Below are 19,894 nucleotides of genomic sequence, written 5' to 3'. Positions count from 1 at the left end.
CAAAGTTCATGTAGCATTTCTGGTTCAGCAGTGTTTAGAGAGATCCCACATAGTACACAGCTCCACCTGGCCTGGGGCGATGGTGGCTGCTGGCTCAATGTTGGTAGGTTCGAAGTGTTGTCTGACGATGATGGCTGAGCTGCTTCCTGCAGAGTGATAGGGGTTCACTGGAGTGAGCGTGACAGGGGGTTTGGGAGGGATGATGACATGACTGGGGAGGGGTGGCAGGTTATGCTACTAGTAATTAAAGTTGAGGAAGGAGTGCAGGGAGAAGTTGTGATTGTTGTGATCGTGGTAGTGGTAGGGAAGGTGGGTGTTATTGTCAGGGGTGTTGTCCAGGATGGGGGCTCATAGAGGATGGGTATGTATTCTGGATCTTCTCATAGCTGGTCTAGAACAGGTGAGGGAGGTGGTACCACAGCGTAGGTCTTGCTTCGAAATGTTGCTCCCGAGGTGAACAGGCGGCGCTGAGCTTCTTCTTCTTTGGTTTGTACCATGACGTGTGATGATGGTTTCTTGGTGCGGCCATCTATTGGTCTGAATACATTAACCACCTGGGCATCTACTGCGTAGAGCTCTTGGTATATATCTCTTTCTGAGATTGAGAGGTCTACTCCTGGGATGAGTACATAGGACATGGTGGATGGGGAGTCGACAGTTAACGAGGAGTCTGCCTATTTATGCTTTGTTGCGGTCAGCTGGGCTGCAGTTATAGGTGAAGGCCGCCCGGCCGAAAAAAGTTCTGGGAGTAGATATATGTGATGAGACTTGTGACTTGTGTGTGCCGTGGAGGCTACTACTACTACTAAACGTTTTCATTCCTCCCCTGAAGGGGGAGGCAGGCCTCATAGACGGTGATGCCGTCTCTCAGGCCAGGAGATTTATTACGGTGAAGGAGATGTGCGGAGAAGGTGAGGGGGAGGGCAGCCGTGGCCTATACTACGAACTGTCCCGGCATTTGCCTTAGTGCAGGAGAATGGAAAACCATGGAAAACCATTCTCAGGACAGCCGACAGGTAGGGCCAAGTGTGAAGTCCGGTACTGTGCCCCAGACCCATCTCCCAAATGCAGAGGCGTAGAGCCACGGTAGAGCCGTGGCCAACTTTCTTCTGTTCGGTTGGCTGGTCAGAGTACAAAGCATATGGGACAACAACCCCCTCTACATCTACCAACACTGTGGAGGCCACTTCATAGGCTACTTGGAGCCACCGGCAGTGCCAATGCACTATGAGAGACTTTGTCTCATTACCAAAAAAAATTGATGCTTGCCTGACCATCAGATGATAAAGATGCTGATTCCCATAGGGAACATGAAATATTTTCCCCAAATGAGTAAATTTATAATACCAATATAAAGGGTCTGTTATTGGATATTATACATTTTCCAGCTAACTCATTCCTAGTTGCCAGCGTTTTTCCCCAGTGTGCTAATTTGGGCTCATCAGTTGGTAAACAGCACACCCACCAAGACGCATGGCTAGTGATACCGTCGAGGCCACTGCGTAGGCTACTTGGAGCCACCGGCAGTGCCAATACACTATGAGAGACTTTGACTCATTACCAAAAATTGATGTCTGCCTGGCCATCAGATGATGTTGATTACTCATTCAGGACAAATATTTCAGAAGAATTGCAGTTCTCATACAGGTTTTAAATACATTTACAGGGCAAGATAGCCATGCAGTTAGGGGCGCGCAGCTGTGAGCTTGCATCCGGGAGATAGTGGGTTCAAACCTCACTATCGGCAGCCCTGAAGATGATTTTCCATGGTTCTCCATTTTTACACCTTAATTTTGGTCACGGCTGCTTCCTTCCCACTCCTAGCCCTTTCCTATCTCATCGTCATCATCAGGCCCATCTGTGTCGGTGCGACGTGAAAATAAATACGATTTTCAGATCCATTTCACATCTCTTGTTGAGTGTTGTATTCATGACTAAAAAGTTCACTGAAATAATTGCCACCGAGCTTGATAGCTGCAGTCACTTAAGTGCAGCCATTATTCAGTATTCTGGAGATAGTGGGTTTGAACCCTACTGTCGGCAGCCCTGAAGATAGTTTTCCATGGTTTCCCACTTTCACACCAAGCAAATGCTGGAGCTGTACCTTAAATAAGGCCTTGACCACTTTCTTCCCACTCCTAGCCCTGTGTCGGTGCAACGTAGAGCAACTTGTAAAGAAATAATTGAAAATTTGCAATGTATAAACATTGCATCAAAAAGGGCACTAGGAAAGTTTGGTAATATGCAAAAACGGTTGACTGGACACCCCTGTTATGATGAGGGATGAAAAGAGGGGTGAAAACCGGTCTAGAAGATACACCTTCACACCAGTTGTTACCAAACGGTGGGACTGAAAGCAAGTTAAGATATCAGTGTGGTCTAAAGGTGAATATCGCGCAATTATCCACTACAATTTTGCTCGTGGATTAACTGTTGACCAGTGCCTGGAGGAAATGACTTCTGTGCTGGGGAAAGACTGTCCACATCGAACAACAATTTTCTGCTGGTACAAAGAGTTCCAGAGCGGAGATTTTGGGGTTGAAGACAATCCTCGTTCTGGGCGACCATCTGAATCAGTGACTGAGGAAAACATTGAAGCTGTGCGGAAAATGTTGCAGCAAGAGAGGCAGTTGACATATCGACAGGTAGAAGAGACCCTCTGCATCCCTGCAACAGCTCTTCATTCAATTTTACACAACCATCTCCATGTTAGAAAGGTTTGTTCCCTTTGGGTGACCCATTCACTTTCAGAGGAACAAAGGGCACATCGAGTGAAATGGTGCCAAAAAATGCTAAAACAGTTTGAAAATGGGACTTCGTGTAACGTCAATAGCATCGTTAAAGGTGACAAAACTTGGCTTTATTATTACGATGTCCCAACAAATTCCCAGAACAAGATGAGGGTACTTCTGTGACTGTGCGAAAGTCAATGTCAGTGAAGAAAAGGATGATTGCAGTATTCTTCACTAAACGGGGCATCCTGACTTGGGTTGTGCTAGAGACACAAAGGACAGTTACTGCGAAGTGGTACAGTGAGACTTGTTTGCCTCAGGTCATCCAGGCTCTCAAGCAGCTCCGTCCAAGGTCACGGCTCAACACTTGGCTCTTGCATCACGACAATGCTCCAGCACATCGTGCTAATGTAACAATGGATTTTCTTACCAGATCAGGGTTGACTGTGCTTGATCACCCTCCATATAGTCCTTATCTTGCCCCAGAAGTGAAGAATAAGCTGACGAGGTGCTTCTGGCAGCATGGGATCAAGAGTGTGAAAATGTAACCGAAGAAATGTGGCAGAGTTGGTTCAGCAACTGGTTTTGACGTATGGAGAAGTGTATTGAGTGTGATGGAAATTATTTTGAAAAAGTCTAAAGCATTCACTCACATTGCAAACTTTCCTAGCGCCCTTTGTATTTTTGAATTCATGTGAGGTGGTGGTGGTGGTAATTATTGTTTTAAGAGGAAGTACAACTTGGCAACCATCCCCTATATAACACTGTTAAGAGAGAAAAAATGGAAGGGGTCCAACACTTTGAAAAATGGAGGTATCGACTAAAGGAAGACGAGGGCCACGAAGGGCGTGAAAATGAAAGACTCCCTAGTCCTCGCAAACCTAATAGCATCGGGGTCGGAAAAGAACAAGAGTTGAACAAGAGAGGTCGGATAGGATAGATGAAAGTGAGGAGCCTGGCACAAGTAAGTGGAAGCAATGCCAGGACTCAGCTTAGGGCCTCATGGTCGCCAACCCACGCTCCAAAGTTCAGAACCCCTGAGGCCCCTTTTAGTCACCTCTTACGACAGGCAGGGGATACCGTGGGTGTTATTCTACCGACTCCACCCACAGGGAGATTCATGTGCGGAGCAAGCAGCTGCTAAGTACCTGAGTAAAGCAGGAAAGAGCCTACAAACTAGATAAGAAACAAGTAAAGACTCACTGTCAACATTGGAGCAAATAGAAGAACTATTCACTCTTATATATCCAAAATACGGTACTGTCATCTGTAGAGCAAATACTGATGTGGGTCAGGGGATATATAAGTGGTACATTACTCTCTAAAATATTTTTACTGCTTTTAACTGTGATTTTTTCATATTTTTTTTTTTCATACTCTTGACATTGTATAAACTGTGCCGGTCCGGGATAAAAGGCATCGGGGTTCGGGTGCGAACCGGAGTTCTCCATTTGAAGATTCCTGCTATAGAGATAATTTGGTATCTGGATGTGGGGTCCCTGAGGACTACTCCCCTAGTAATCAGATTCAACTCTTTATGATTCGGAAGCTTTATGAACGGGGGGAAGTACAAACATTTAACACACCCACTGGTATATTCACACACATACGGTACCACCTAATATCTGGAATTAGAGGAATGAAAATTGGTGGTGTTATTGTTAGAAATTAAGAAAAGAATACAAAATAGTCTCAATTTAACAAATCAAAATTTAAAAATAGTATACTTTCCCATCACCATATAACATTTAGTGCATTTGATTCTATCGGTTACATTTTCTTAACCTGGGCCACTCTTACTAAATATATCTGTAAATGGATCTCCAAATGAAATCATTTATGATTGTCTATAGATCATTTCATGTTAAGAAAACAGTATAGCTCTTATGACAACAAGGTTGCCATATTGAACGGTTCTGCTAAACAGCATCAGGGAAAAACTGTGGCACGTACATTTGTGAAACTCAGTATGTATGTTCAACATAAAAGGGGGGAAGAAAATAAGTTCCATATTAAGCACAGTTTACTTTTCTTTCTTCATCAGCCTCATCCATAGAATAAAAAAAGTCAGTGTATTAATGTTAAAGATAGAAATCGCACATGTAGGCTGATTAATAACATTACACTAACTCAACACAGCCAATGGCTGTAGCCGTGTTGAACACCTCCCGTGAGATCTCTAAAGTTAAGCAACATTGGGCATGGTCAAGATTTGGATGGGTTGCCACACTCTGTTGGTGGGGGGTGAGGGAATGGAGGAGCGGAAAGCAACTGGCCACCCTACTGTACGTACTCCGGCTCTGCGGATGTTGAGACCTGCCTTCGGATAGAATACAACCTTACCTTTACTCAACACAAGACAAGTACGCTCTGATATAAACACTAAAAAAATACAAAAAAACAAGAAAAATGACTAATCTACAACAGTAATAAGCTGCCAGGATTCAGGAGTACATATAACATGTACCAGAGCAACATAGAAGGGAAATGAAGGAAGGCAACAAAGCAATGGCTGTTACTGCCATTATGCTTCCTCTCTGCAAATGTATTTATGAAATAAAAACAGTAGTTAGGCTATTTTAATAAAGCACAGGCAAAAATTGCATCATCCTTTTTCCTTTCTTCCATAATACAATACAAAGTACATTATAATATTCCTTAATCCCAAGATATTATAGGAGTCTAAGAGGGGGTGTGTTCGCTCCTTGTAGGTTCATAAGAGCAATACTGTTTTCTTAATATGGAATGATCTATAGTGGCTTTCTCTTCTGATGAGAGGTAATAGGGTTGATAATCTCCTGCAGCCCACTAAATGGTGGTGATTACTGTTTTAAGAGGAAGTACAACTGAGCACCCATCCTCTATTAATACTAATCAGAGGGAAAAGGGAAGAAGTCTGACACTTCGAAAAATGAAGGCATAAACAAAATAAAAGGGGGCGGGGGGGCTGGGGGGCGGGGTCGGGGGGCGGGGGGGCGTGAACCTCAATCAAATCAAATCAGTCACTACTGATCTGCATTTAGGGCAGTCGCCCAGGTGGCAGATCCCCTATCTGTTGTTTTCCTAGCCTTTTCTTAAATGACTGCAAAGAAATTGGAAATTTATTGAACATCTCAATTGGTTATTCCAATCCCTAACTCCCCTTCCTACAAACAAATATTTACCCTAATGTGTCCTCTTGAATTCTAACATTATCTTCATATTGTGATCTTTCCTACTTTTAAAGACACCACTCAAACTTATTCATCTACTGATGTCATTCCATGCCATCTCTCCACTGACAGCTCGGAACATAACACGATAAAGATGTTGATTCCCATAGGGAACCTGAAATATTTGTTCTGAATGAGTAAATTTATAATACCAATATAGTTGTCCATTATTGGACATTATAAATTTTAAAAATTTATAAATTTAAAAAATGTAAAAACTTATAAATTTTAAAGAAATCTAAAAATTTGAAAGTTAAAAAATATTATAATGTCCAATAACTGACCAACTATATTGGTATTATAAATTTACTCATTCAGAACAAATATTTCAGGGTTCCTGTGGGAATCAACATCTTTATCATCTGATGGCCAGGCAGGCATCAATTTTTGAAAATGAGACAAAGTCTCTCATAGTGCATTGGCACTAACAGTCGCTCCAAGTAGCCTACTCAGTGACCTTCATGGTATGCACTAGCCATGCGTCTTGGTAGGTGTGCTATTTACCAACACAAGAGCCCAACTTAGCACACTAGAGTGAGTTAGGCCTAGCTCGAAGATTTATAATGTCCAAAAATGGACCAACTACATTGGTATTACATACCACTTAATCGAGCAGCTCGTCTCCTATCTCCCATGTCTTTCCAGCCCAAACTTTGTAACATTTTTGTAATGCTACTCTTTTGTCAGAAATCACCCAGAACAAATTGAGCTGCTTTTCTTTGGATTTCTTCCAGTTCTTGAATCAAGTAATCCTGGTGAGGGTCCCATACACTGGAACCAAACTCTAGTTGGGGTCTTACCAGAGACATATATGCCCTCTCCTTTACATCCCTACTACAACCCCTAAATACCCTCATAACCATATGCAGAGATCTGTACCCTTTATTTACAATCATACTTTTATGATTACCCCAATGAAGATCTTTCCTTATATTAATACCGAGGTACTAACAAGGATCCCTTAAAGCAACTTTCACCGCATCAACGCAGTAATTAAAACTAAGAGGACTTCTCCTATTTGTGAAACTCATAACCTGACTTTCAACCCCATTTATCATCATACCAATGACTGCTGTCCATCTGACAACATTATCAAGGTCATTTTGCAGTTCCCCACAGTCTTGTAACTTATTTATTATTATGTAGGTTACAGAATAACATCATCTGCAAAAAAAGCCTTATCTCTGATTCCACTTATTTAAACATATCATTTGTCCTCGGACATTCCCGACACTAAAAGCCATACGCCATTTCATTTCAACATATCATCTATAATTATAAAAGGAAGTGTTCGTCTGTGTGTCTGTGTGTCTGTGTGTGATGCCCAGCAAAATCTACAGCACACAGAGATCTGAAATTTTGAACATAGGTAGATGGAAAAGCGTCCAAATGCACCTCGAAGCCAGAATTTTCATTTTCGCTTTCGTTGGTGAGTTATGAACGAAAAACCATCGGAAAACGTGCATTGGGATATGACAACCAACGTGCTGCACCAAGATTAAATGCATAGAGTAGCTGTCACTAGGCAACATACATAAGATAGGTAGAGAACACAATATTCAAGGAGCCATTTTACATCCAGGACGTAGGATGCCGTTTTTGGTCTTGTATGGTGTGAGGGCATATGACTCTGTTGATGGTGATTCGTCCGTCGGATTGGGACGTAAAGTCTTGAGCTATTCGAGAGGAGTGCGCTATGTGCCAGCGCCAGGTTTCATCCCCTTCATTCTTACTATCATATATAATGTCATTCATTTCATCGCATTAACTCATCTGATTAGGTTGACGTCATGAAAGTCATCTGGTCGTAAAAATTAGCAACCTGCACCTCCTTCTTAGCGTCTTTACTTCTCTGTTATAATATAGTAGATCTTTACCATTCCTTGCCGTCTTGCCACCTTGCCACCTTTAAAGGTACAAACCTATTTTCACATTCCTCAACAATTGCTTTATACCCATCCCAGAGTCTGTTTACATTTCTATTTACCATTTTCCACCAACCATAGTTACTTTTTAAAAACTCCCTCATGCGTGTTTCATCAGCCATATGGTACTGCCTAATAGTCCTAATTTTAATATCTTCCTTTCTTTCACATTCATTTTTAACTACCACAAAAACAGCTTCATGATCACTAATAGCATCTATTACTTCAGTTTCTCTATAGAGCTCATCCGGTTTTACCAGCACCACATGTAGAATATTCTTCCCTGTAGTTGGTTCCATCACTTTTTGAATCAGATGCTCTTCCCATATTAACTTATTTGCCATTTGTTCACCATGCTTCTTATTGCTTGCATTGCCTTTCCAATTGACACTTGGTAAATTGAGATCACCCACTACAATCACGTTCCTTTCCTTATAGTTTCCCATATAACTGATTATCTTATAAAATAATTCTGCATCAATGTCTGTGCTACCGTTTCCGGTCTGTACACTCCAAACACATCAAGTTGCCTATTATCTTTAGACATGAGCCTTATCCCTAGAATTTCATGTTTGTCATCTTTAACATTTTTGTAGCTTAGAAATTCTTCTTTCACCAGAATGAATACTCCCCCTCCTACCATTCCTATCCTATGATACACATTCCAGTTCCATGTGAAAATATCTGCATCAATTATATCATTTCTCAGCCATGATTCAACTCCTGTTACAATATCTGGTAAGTATATATCTATTACATTACTTAATTCTATTCCTTTCTTTCCAATACTTCAACAGTTCAGTCATCCCTACTTGACTTCCAGTTCCCTGTTCCCTTATCATCACTCCCTAGGCCAACCCGTTTCCTTGAATGTACCTCCCTATAATCCTTCTGAACAAATTTCCTAACTTATATATATATACCACTGCGGTTTAAGTTAAGGCCATTTGAACGCAGATCCCTATCTCCTACTCACCCATTAGAATCTAGAAATCTCTCTCCTAGTTTCCCACATACCCACTCATTTAAATCCCCAATCACCTTCCAGTCAGTATCCCTCCTACACAGTATTCCGCTGATAACAATCTCTGCTTCCTTAAACACTACCTGTACTGCATTTACCAGATACCATACATCCTCAACTATGTTGGTACTTATACCTGCTTGTCCTACATTGTTAGTACCAATGTGAATCACTACCACCTTCTCCTTTCCCTCCTCCTTCTCTTCTACTTTCCTCAACATCTGCCGTTACCTAATTCCTGGATAACACACTACCCTGCTTCCCTTTCCTCCACACACTTTCCCCACATGTCTAACAATGGAATCCCCCATGACCAGAGCCTCAACCCTACCCACCTCATTTGATCCCCTCCTCTCCTGGTCAGTCCTGTCTTTCCTAACAACTGCAGGAGCTACTTCTTCCTCCCCTTTTTCCATCCCATGACCCTGTTAAACCTGTCTTTCCTATCCGCTTTCCTATCTTTCTCTTCTGTACCTTTTTCCTTCCTCCTATCTCCACACTTCTCAGCAACAGCTCCCTGTTCCTTATCTTCCCTTGGTTGTTCTACCTGCAGTGACTCATACCGATTTCTCACAGACACCTATCCTGAATTTTGATCCTGAATGGAGCCCTTAGCCTAGTGTGTAGGAGCTGTTCTTTGTACTGCATATACAGCTTGCTGTTAAATTACCACTAGGAGTAGCATAGCTGTCTCTGACCCAAAGGCTCTGGGTTCGATTTCTGGCTAGGTCAAGGATTTCAGGGAATTTTACCTGGACCAGGAGGTTGTTTTAAGATAAAGTACAACTGGGTAACCATCCTCTATTAACACTAATAAGACAGAAAGAATTGAAGGGGTCCTACACTTCGAAAAATCAATATATAGGCAAAAGAAAAGCAATGGCCAAGAAGGGCATGAAAATTAAACACTCTCTAGGCCTCGACACATAATATCGTCAGGGTCGGAAAAGAACTAGTGTTGACCAGGGGAGGTCAGATAGGATAGATGAAAGTGAGGAGCCTGGCACAAGTGGGAGAAATGCCGGGACTCAGTTAAGGGCCCCGTTGTCGCCAACCCATGTTCCGAAGATAAAAGTACCCAGGGCCCTTTTAGTCGCCTCTTGTAACAGGCAGGGGATACTGTGGATACTATTCTACCACTCCCACCCACAAGTGTTCCAGAGAGCGGGTTTAAGGTCCATTCAGCCTCCGTGATTACAACTGAGGACCTAACTGGCGGTGAGTTGGGGATCCTGGTGTAGAAAACCAAGAACAGCCAAGAGGATCTGTCGCATTGACCATGCATCACCTCGTAATCTACAGGCCTTCGGCCTCAGTAGCGGTCGCTTGGTAAGCCAAAGTCCACCAGGGCTGTAGCACCATGGGTTCTTTTTTTGTTTGGTGTTAATAAGAAAAGGCATATTCTTCAGTTCAATAATAATCAGAAACCTCATTTTTATGTTCTTTGCTGAAAGCGTACCACATACCTGACATCGTAGGTCTCCATGAAGTTGGTCGGACTGCCTCCGCTCCATCCACCAACAGCGAATAGAATCTCATACGGTACCCTCGGCCGACACAGCAGATCTGTTGAATCTAGATGACCAATGTGGCGAACTTTCTCAGATTCCATATTAGCCAGCATCAGAGCAACCGAACTCAACCAGGTTGTCAATGTCTAGAAAACCACATTGTTAGAAAAATCTAATTAACTTAGGATATGATTAATGATTCTATGACTTTTTATTATATACAATATCATACATATAACCAAGTCAGTAAAGGGGTGCTCGGTTCACCTAGAAAACTGCTAGTAGTGGTAGAGGTGGGGCTTTTGTTTTCAGAGAAAGTACCACCAGGCAGTCATCCTCTCTTAATGCTAATCAGAAGGTAAATGGAAGAATGAAGGTATTGGCAAAAAGGGAAGGGGCACAAAGGTGGTAAAATAAAAGATACTCTAGGTCTCGAAAACCTAATACCATCAGGGTCGGAAAATAACAGTTGTTGTCCAAGAGAGGTGATGATGATTAGTGTTATGAGGGGAAGCACAACTGGCAACCATCCTGTATTAATACTAATCCAAGAGGAAAAGGGAAGGGGTCCAGTACTTCGAAAAAGGAAAAAAAAATCGGCAAGAGAGAGAGAGAGAGAGAGAGAGATAAAGAGAGAGAGAGAGAGAAGAGCCGCGAAGGGCGGAAATATGGAAGACATCTAGACTTCGTAAACCTAATACTGTCGGGGTCGGAAGAGAATAAGAGTTGACCAATAGAGGTCGCCAATTGCCGTAGCCGTGTTGGAACACCGGATTCCGTGAGATCTCCGAAGTTAAGCAACATTGGGCGTGGTCAAGATTTGGGTGGGTTGTCACGCGCTGTTGGTGGGGGTAAAGGAATGGAGGAGCGGAAAGGAACTGGCCACCCTACCGTACGTAAACTCCGGCTCAGACACACCTCTGCGGATGTTCGGACCTGCCATCGGGCAGAATACTCCCTCCCCCCACCATAGAGGTCGGATAGGAAAGAATAAAGTGAAGAGTATGGTAGTCCTACAAGTGGAAGCAACGCCAGACTCAGCTAGGGGAACTGTGGTCGCCGACCCACGCTTCCAAGTTGACAACCCCTGAGATCCCTTTTGGTCGCCGCTTAAGAAGGCAGGGGATACTGTGGGTGTATTCTATCACTACCACTCACAGGGGATATTGACCAACAAAGGTCGGATAGGAAAAGAAAAAAAGCATGGAGCCTGGCGCAAGTAACTGGAAGCAATGCGAAGGAAAAGTGACTGTGGTCGCTAACCACATTCCTAAGTTAAGATCCCCTGGTCCCCTTTGTAGTCTACTTCTACGGCAAGCAGGGGATACTGTAAATGTATTCTACCGCCCTCACTCACAGGAATGTCACATGTACGTAAGAAAGGGTTCGATTCCCGGATATAAAATCGAGAAATTGACAAAGGACACTTGTATTTCTTGAGAGACACGAAGGATTCACTCAACATACTCAAGATATGAGTATGAGGCAAGTCTTTGCAGGTAAGGTGACCAGACATAAGGCTAATCACTAAGACTACCAAGTGTCGAAGTTAGGAACAGTAAGAACCTTTACCTTCCGTCCTCCAGGAGCTTTCATAGTCTGAGCAGCGATGGCTTCAATAATAATAATAATAATAATAATAATAATAATAATAATAATAATAATAATAATAATAATAATAATAATAATAATAATAATAATAATAATAATAATAATATTTGTTTTACGTCCCACTAACTACTTTTACGGTCTTAGGTGACGCCGAGGTGCCGGAATTTAGTCCCGCAGGAGTTCTTTTACGTGCCAGTAAATCTACCGACATGAGGCTGTCGTATTTGAGCACCTTCAAATACCACCGGACTGAACCAGGATCGAACCTGCCAAGTTGGGGTTAGAAGGCCAGCGAGCCACTCAACCCGGCAGCGATGGCTTCGCTTGGAAATATCTTCTAATTCAAAAGTAATGCTGATTGGAAAGATTCTCTACAGGTAAATCCTTATATCAGTAGAAGAAGAGTTCTAAAATTATTAAAAATAACTAATTTACTTCAACTTAGTTATTTCTACCCGTCATAATATATAGGTACAGTCTACTACACGGTACAATGAAATAATTGTACACTAGCTCGGAACTATTTGAACAAAGTAATTAGGCCTAAAATGCTAACATTATTACAAATAAATTGCTGTTACAAAAATTGCACTGTTTTGCGATCTCTTCTTGAAACAAAATGACGCCTCCACTGAGGCCAGCCGCAGGTCTTTAGAGTTGATAACACCCATGGGTGACCTGTGCGTCTGTAAGGATAGGACACTACCTAGCATGAGATCAACTTGAAAACGGCGTACAAACCCAGTTCCAGAGCCAGAAGAAATGACCCATAAAGGTTAAAATCCCCGACCCGGCCAGGAGTCAAACCCGAAATCCTTCGACAAGGCCAGCATGCTAACAGTTAGTCACGTAGCAGAACTTTTTGAAGAAACCTACTGAAATTTGTCGTAAAAGCTCTCAGATTTTAGTACGTACAGTCCAGTTTTCAATCCCTCAAATTATGAAATATTATTTAGCATAGGCTTCTGCGACTTTCCTTTTACGCATATAATCAAGTCTACTTACTAGCAGCATTTTTCAAACATGATTGATTATCGTCGGGCTCTTTCCCATCCACCCTCCAGCGATTCCCAAGTTGGTCTCTCTTTCATTCATATTGAACTATTATTAGAAGTTAATAACAAGCAAGCACGACTTTAAAATCATAAGCCCTGTTTGATGTGGCTGCTTAACATGCTCAACATTACGGTATGGTGGAGGTGTTGATAATGGTGGTTGTTGAGATTATTGTTTTAAGAGGAAGTGAAACTCGGCAGCCATCCTCTATTAGCACTAATAAGGAAGAAGTACCCTATGAAAAATGAGTACATTGGCAAAAGAAAGGGAAGGCTCATGAAGGGCGAGAAAATAAAAGACTTCTCAGGTGGTGGTGATGATTATTGTTTTAAGATGTAGTACAACTAGGCAGGCATCCTCTATATAACACTAAACAGGGAGAAAGAAAGAGAGCGATCCGACACTTCGAAAAATGAAGGTATCGGCAAAAGAAAGGCAAGGGCCACGAAGGACGGACATGAAAGACTCCCCAGACCTCGAGTACTCTAATACCGTCGGTGTCGGAAAAGAACGAGATTGACCAAGGGAGGTCGGATAGGATAGATGAAAGTGAGGAGCCAGTCACAAGGAATGCCAGGACTAGTGGTTGCCAACCCATGCTCCCAAGTTAATAGCCCCTGGGGCCCCTTTTAGTCGCCTCTTGCGACAAGCAAGGGCTACCGTGGGTGGTATTCTACCACACTCACCAACAGGGGCGACACTCCTTAAACCTCGCAAACATAATAAGGTTGGGGTTGGAAGAGAACAAGAGTTGACCAAGGGAGGTCGGTTAGAAGTGTGTAGGCTATATATTTCTTACAATCGGCTTTACGTCGCACCAACACACATAGGTCTTATGGCGACGATGGGATACGAAAGGGCTAGGAGTGGAAAGAAAGAGGCCATGGCCTTAAATTAAGGTACAACCCCAGCATTTGCCTGGTGTGAAAATGGGAAGCCATGAAAAAACCATCTTCAGGGCTGCCGACAGTGTGATTCGAGTCCACTATCTCCGGAATACAAGCTCACAGCTGCGCGCCCCCAACCGCACGGCCAACTCACCCAACTCACCCAACTCACCCAACTCACTCGGTTAGGAAATATTAAGGTGAGGGGTTTTTTTTTTTTTTTTTGCTTTACGTCGCACCGACACAGATATGTCTTACGGCGACGATGGGATAGGAAAGGCCTAGGAATGGGAAGGAAGCGGCCGTGGCCTTAATTAAGGTACAGCCCCAGCATTTGCCTGGTGTGAAAATGAGAAGCCACGGAAAATCATCTTCAGGGCTGCCGACAGTGGGGTTCGAATCCACTATCTCCCGATTACTGGATACTGGCCGCACTTAAAGGTGAGAAGTAAGTGGAAACAGTACCAGACTCAGCTAGGGCCCGATGGTTGCTACCTTGAGAAGGTGGTGGTGGTGGTGATCATTTTAGTACAACTAGACAACCATCCTCTATAAAACACTAATCAGAGAGGAAAACTGGAAGGGGTCCACCACTTCGGAAAATGAAGATATCGGCCAAAGGAAGACAAGGCCCACGAAGGGCGTGAAAATGAAAAACTCCATAAAAAACAGAAACAAGGAAAACCTGCCTTCTATCTCATCTAAAAACCAACATATCCCATGTAGGCTAAATAAAATCCTATCTAATGTCCTTACAGGTACCTTCAAACAGAGAGCCCCAGTGTAAAAAGGAAAGAGTGACAAACATAAGGAAAGGAACAAGAGTTGACCAAGGGAGGTCGGATATGATAGATGAAAGTGAGGAGACTGGCACATGTACGTGGAATCAATACCAGGACTCAGCTGAGGGCCCCGTGGTCGCCAACCCACGTTCCAAAGTTAAGAGCCACTGGGGCCCCTTTACAGACAGAGGATACCGCGGGTATTATTCTACCGCCCCAACCCACAGTGGGTAGGAGAAGAAAAGTCGACCCTGGAGGTCGGATGGGAAAAAACAAATGAGGAGGTGATGACAAATGGCAGTGAATATTGTTTTAAGAGGAAGTACAACTGAGTATTCATCCTCTCTTAACGTTAATCACATCGCTGGTGGTGTCGATTATTGTTCTAAGAGGAGATACAAGTGGGCAACTATCCTCTATTAACACTTGTCAGAAAGGAAAATGGAAGAGGTCCAATCCTTAGACAATTGAAGGTATCGGTAAAATAAAGGGGATGGCCTCGAAAGACGTGAAAATGAAGACTTCCTACCGAATGGCGTCAAGGTACATGAGTTGACGAAGGGAGGTTGGATAGGAAAGATTAAAAGTGAGGAGCCTGATATAAGTGGAAGCAATTCCAGAACTCAGCTAAGGGCCCCGTGATCGCCAACCCACGCTGTCCAAGTTAAAAGACTCTGATGCTCTTTAGTCGCCATTTACGACAGACAGGGAATACCATGGGTGTATTTTATCACCGCCACCCACACGGAGACATCAGTCAGGAGAGTTCCAAACCTTCGAAGGGTGAAGGTGTCAGCAAAAGGAAGAAGAGAGCCACGAAAGGCGGAAAAATGGAAGACTCCGTACGCTTCACAAATCTAATACCGTCGGGGTCAGAAAAGAACCAAAGTAAGTTAGATATGAAGTATGAAAGCGAGGAGCTTGTAGCAAGAAAGTAAAAACAATTCCACACTCAGCCAGGAATGAAGTGGTCATCAACCGACAGAAAACCTTTAAGCTTGCATTGCTTGAGGAACCGGTCGCAAATGGAGCAGCGTAAAACCTTATTAGGAACTTCCTAGGTCTCCACTTCACCTATTCACATTTTGAGGATGTCAGATGAGAATCTCATTTTCTGACCATTCTTCAGCCAATATCCTCATTTTTCTACCTCATCTGCATTCGTCTTCGATTAGTGGTAACTGAGAACATTAATCTTGTACATGTCCCCTTAAAACAACAATCAGTACCATTGAACATGACAACTCTAATTTGACTCTGATGTGAGACATTTCGTGAAAGTTGTGGCCAAAATGTTTATTTCAGATTTTAAGAACATAAATTGTGTTCTGTCTTGAAACTATGTCAGTCTCCAGAAAATTGCATTAAAATAGGATTACAAATTTCCTTTGAGAAAACTGAGATCATGCCAATGAAACCCCTTGACATAAACGAAGTCATCATCAATGATCAAACAATTAATATAGTCCTACAGTTTAAGTACCCTGGAGAAATCATTATGCACAACTTATGTGAGAAAGCAACATGGATAAATAGAACCAACAAAATGAAAAAAAAGCACAATTTCTATCCTGGTCAACTTATAACAAAAAATGCTTGTTAATAGACACTAAGATCCAACACTACAAAACTGTAACTTTGCCCGAAGCCACTTATGTTTGCGAAACCTTGTTCCAAATTAAAAATGAAAGAAGAAGAACTGATCAGCTCCTCAAAACTGAAAGCAGAATTATTATAACTTGCATAAATAAAAAGTACCATGTTGAAGGAGTCTGGAGAATCCTTACCAATGAAACTGTCTATCGAGAGATTGACCGAGTTACCAGCATGATGAAGAAGAAAAGAATCTCTTATTTCTTTCACATCTTACGGTTACCAGAAAACAGGATTTTACGACAACTAGTAATGAGAAATCTGGGAAAGAAGACAGGAGGGCATTGGATGAAAGAAATTCAAGAGCATCTCCAAACAGTTGGACTCGAAATTACATATGCAGAGAACAAGAATAAAATTACCACCCTTCTTAAGAATCACAAATTTTCAACCGAAATGATGCACAGAAGGCCTGTAGAGATTTCAGGCGAATTAAGAACACTGCGATTAGGACGAATGAAGAAGTACTGGACAGATAAGAAGAATTAAACAGAACAACCTTCAAAGAAAAAGTGTACATGGAAGACTCAAGTGGTCCAATGTGGCCAATAAAGTTAATAATAATAAAACTATGTACAGTAGGCCTATCATTTAACATGTTATCCTTGTAATTACGAACTGAAATGTAATAATTCAAGCAGATGGAAAACATTCATCCAATACCAAAGTGAAATTTAGGCTTACCTTATTTTCTAGAATATACCGATTTTTCATGACGACTTCAGAAAAATAATGGAAATTCATTAGAGCATATCTCGGACAGTGTAGCAGCTCTCTTAAATTGTGTTTTCTAGCCTCGGGATTCACATCCACCCACTTCATGATAGCATCAAATACCATCTCTTCCTCTTTCACATTTAGTTCATCGTCACTTAAAATGCCCTCCAATTCCTGAGCGGTAAGTTCCTCAAAGCCATGTCGATATTGTAGAATAGACCGTATATAGTAACAAACGTATCGCTTAGCTTTCATTTCTAAATTGCTACAGAAGTAGGGCCGAGCAAACCTGATAACCGATAAACAGTTTTCTGGACGTAATTCCTTCATCAGGAAGGAAGAGCATTGCTGAATAACACCATTGACGTCATATTTTTCTGCAGCTGGGAGTAGTTCTCTTACATTTTCCCAAGTTACGTCGCATTTGCCAGTGTAAGCAAAATCTAAAATGGTTTCAAGAATTCTGCGTGGTATAGTTACATTGACCTCGGTTTTACCATTACTTTCTTGATTTAAACAACTGGTGAACGCAGTCTTGAAATACGGGCTCACTGCACACATTAGAACGCGGTGAACTAGCACTTTTTCACCGTCTGAACAGTTAATAATCCCATCACACAGAAGATGTTCTTTACGAAGGACCCTCCATGACTTGGGAACTCTGTAGTAGGATCGATTCTCAGGTGCACAAATGCACCTTTTACAAGAGCAGAGAGATTTTTTTGATTTATTTGGATTTCCCTTGTTGATATTAGATGTTCCGTTGGAAGGTCTGTTCCTCGATGGTCTGTGGCAGTACGTAGGATAATCCATCACTCCGACAACTTAAGTAAACCTTCATTGATACAGAGAATAAATAAATCGTTGCTTGGTTGCCACGTATATTGTTGTAATTCACTAATTATAGATTCTTTGTTGAAAAGTACATCGTCCAACGATGCTGGTATCTGCAAAGAATTTAGTAGGTCAAGACCAACTACAATATCTCAGACCTTCATGCTACCATCGATTGGTGAAATCTATGTGGTCTGACACCGTGGTTATATGGTTCGAGTCCCGCTGGTCGAAAAAAAATCACTATCAGAATGTTGTAACTTACACAATTTCTAATCATTAGATAGTGTGCCAAGTCAGCACCGAGTTCCACCCTCTCCCTTTCTACTATCTTAAATATCACGTCATTCATCGTCATTCATTCCATCTCATTTACTTCTCTGACGAGCTTGACACCAGGAATAGCAAACGGTCGTATAAACTCGCTGCGAAGATTCATCCCATTTCATACCGACACCGTAGAGGGACGGGACAAGGGTTGAACATACGTCATAACATGAGGGATGTGTGGTTCACTCAGGGCTATATTTACATTGTGAATAGAGGATGAGGAGTGTAATTTAATCTGCGTTATTTATGGAATGAACGCTGTCTTTAACGAGTTATTAATACGGGGTAGTGTTAGAGGTGCATATGAGAGTACATATACTGTAGGCCTATATGATATTCTGCACAATAGAGTATATATTTTCGTAAGGTACCATTTAACAAAATGGGTAGGTCGTACTGCGTAACGGGTTTTATATCAAATAATACTGTCTCATACGCTTCAACTTTGAATTACCTAAAGACAAAACTTTAAGTGGGAGGCGGTTAATGAACATACGCCCCAAAAATCTCGAAGATCTCTTTCCAACATAAAGCGGTGAGCCTATTTGTGTCCACCGAAAAGTTCAAATTCCTAAACTAACAACTGATGCAATTTCTGTAATTTTTCGAAATCAAACTTCCTACCACACAATTAAACTCCACAAAGACAGGAGAAACCCTGAAGAAGGGTTACGCCAAGTATTGAAGATATGTGAAATGGTATGTACAAGGTTATGTATATTCCATTGATGACTCCAGGAGGATGATTGGAAGCAAACAAGTGGTTCCATTTACTGTTGTAATGAAGTATGATAGAATTATTTTTATCAGATTATAGTAGTAGATTTAGTGATGTGCCTTCAAGAAATGTGTTTTTAAAGTGTCGAGTTCCTTGGGTGTTAGAGTGTTTTATAACAATCTGTGTGTACCTACCGAGAAGTTTTGATTGTTATAGCAGTGCGAAGAAAACGGGGTTCTTAAATGTAACAAGTGGAGCAAGCTGGAGAATTCGGTGAGTCATCTATCAAGTTTCAATGAAGAACCTCTGATAGGATTTTTATCCTTGTGAGTTTTTAGAGGATGCCTGCATTCATGATACTGACCTAGGTTTAGTGAGAGGTGGGAAAATAAAATTTGCTTTAGAACAATTGGAATTGTCAGTTTCAAATCATGTACAGTATTCTCCAGAGCTTCTGATATGGGCTGTCACTATCAGTCAATACGGAAAACTAATACCATGACTCAACCTCACAATATATATCTTCGACAGCTATTACGTAAAATAAGTCCAAAAGGCTGTGCTGGAAAAGCCTACATTTTTGAATGATGATACTAAGGTCGTTGCTATCATGATGGATGTAATTCATGTTAATGCTAAATTGACTTATAAAGCAGGAAAGTTGATAGGGATTGCTGAAATTTTATCTGAGACTGAAGCAGCTGCCACTACGTTGGTTATCTGATCTTCATCCTTAACTTTTCTCAGTGAAAAGCATGGATGCTGAGGCACTACTGAAACTAACCGTAGATGTTCTAAAAGCAATGAAAATGAACTTAACTTTGATGTAGTGAGTTAATCTCAGATAATCATCGAACTAATTGGAAGATGTTTGAACTGTTAAGACGGTGAAATCCTATATC

At 41.8% G+C, this 19,894-nt stretch overlaps 1 protein-coding gene across 1 annotated transcript in view; it reads right to left on the bottom strand.

The window, feature by feature from the left end:
- Positions 1-17,923, bottom strand: part of LOC136874450 (kelch-like protein 10) — an 85,326-nt gene extending 67,403 nt beyond the window's left edge. Inside the window, exons 1-3 of the mRNA XM_068227808.1 lie at positions 17,078-17,923; positions 14,852-14,856; positions 10,360-10,530 (exon numbers count right to left, since the gene is read on the bottom strand). Of these exons, the coding sequence (XP_068083909.1) occupies positions 10,360-10,530; positions 14,852-14,856; positions 17,078-17,923 (1,022 nt within the window). The remainder of the gene's footprint in view (positions 1-10,359; positions 10,531-14,851; positions 14,857-17,077) is intronic.
- Positions 17,924-19,894: the final 1,971 nt, after the last annotated feature.

Source organism: Anabrus simplex, chromosome 5, assembly GCF_040414725.1.
Source record: "Anabrus simplex isolate iqAnaSimp1 chromosome 5, ASM4041472v1, whole genome shotgun sequence".
In the NCBI taxonomy this organism is placed as follows: domain Eukaryota; kingdom Metazoa; phylum Arthropoda; class Insecta; order Orthoptera; family Tettigoniidae; genus Anabrus; species Anabrus simplex.
Note: the sequence above shows the minus strand (reverse complement) of the source record. Positions and strands in the feature narration are given on the sequence as shown.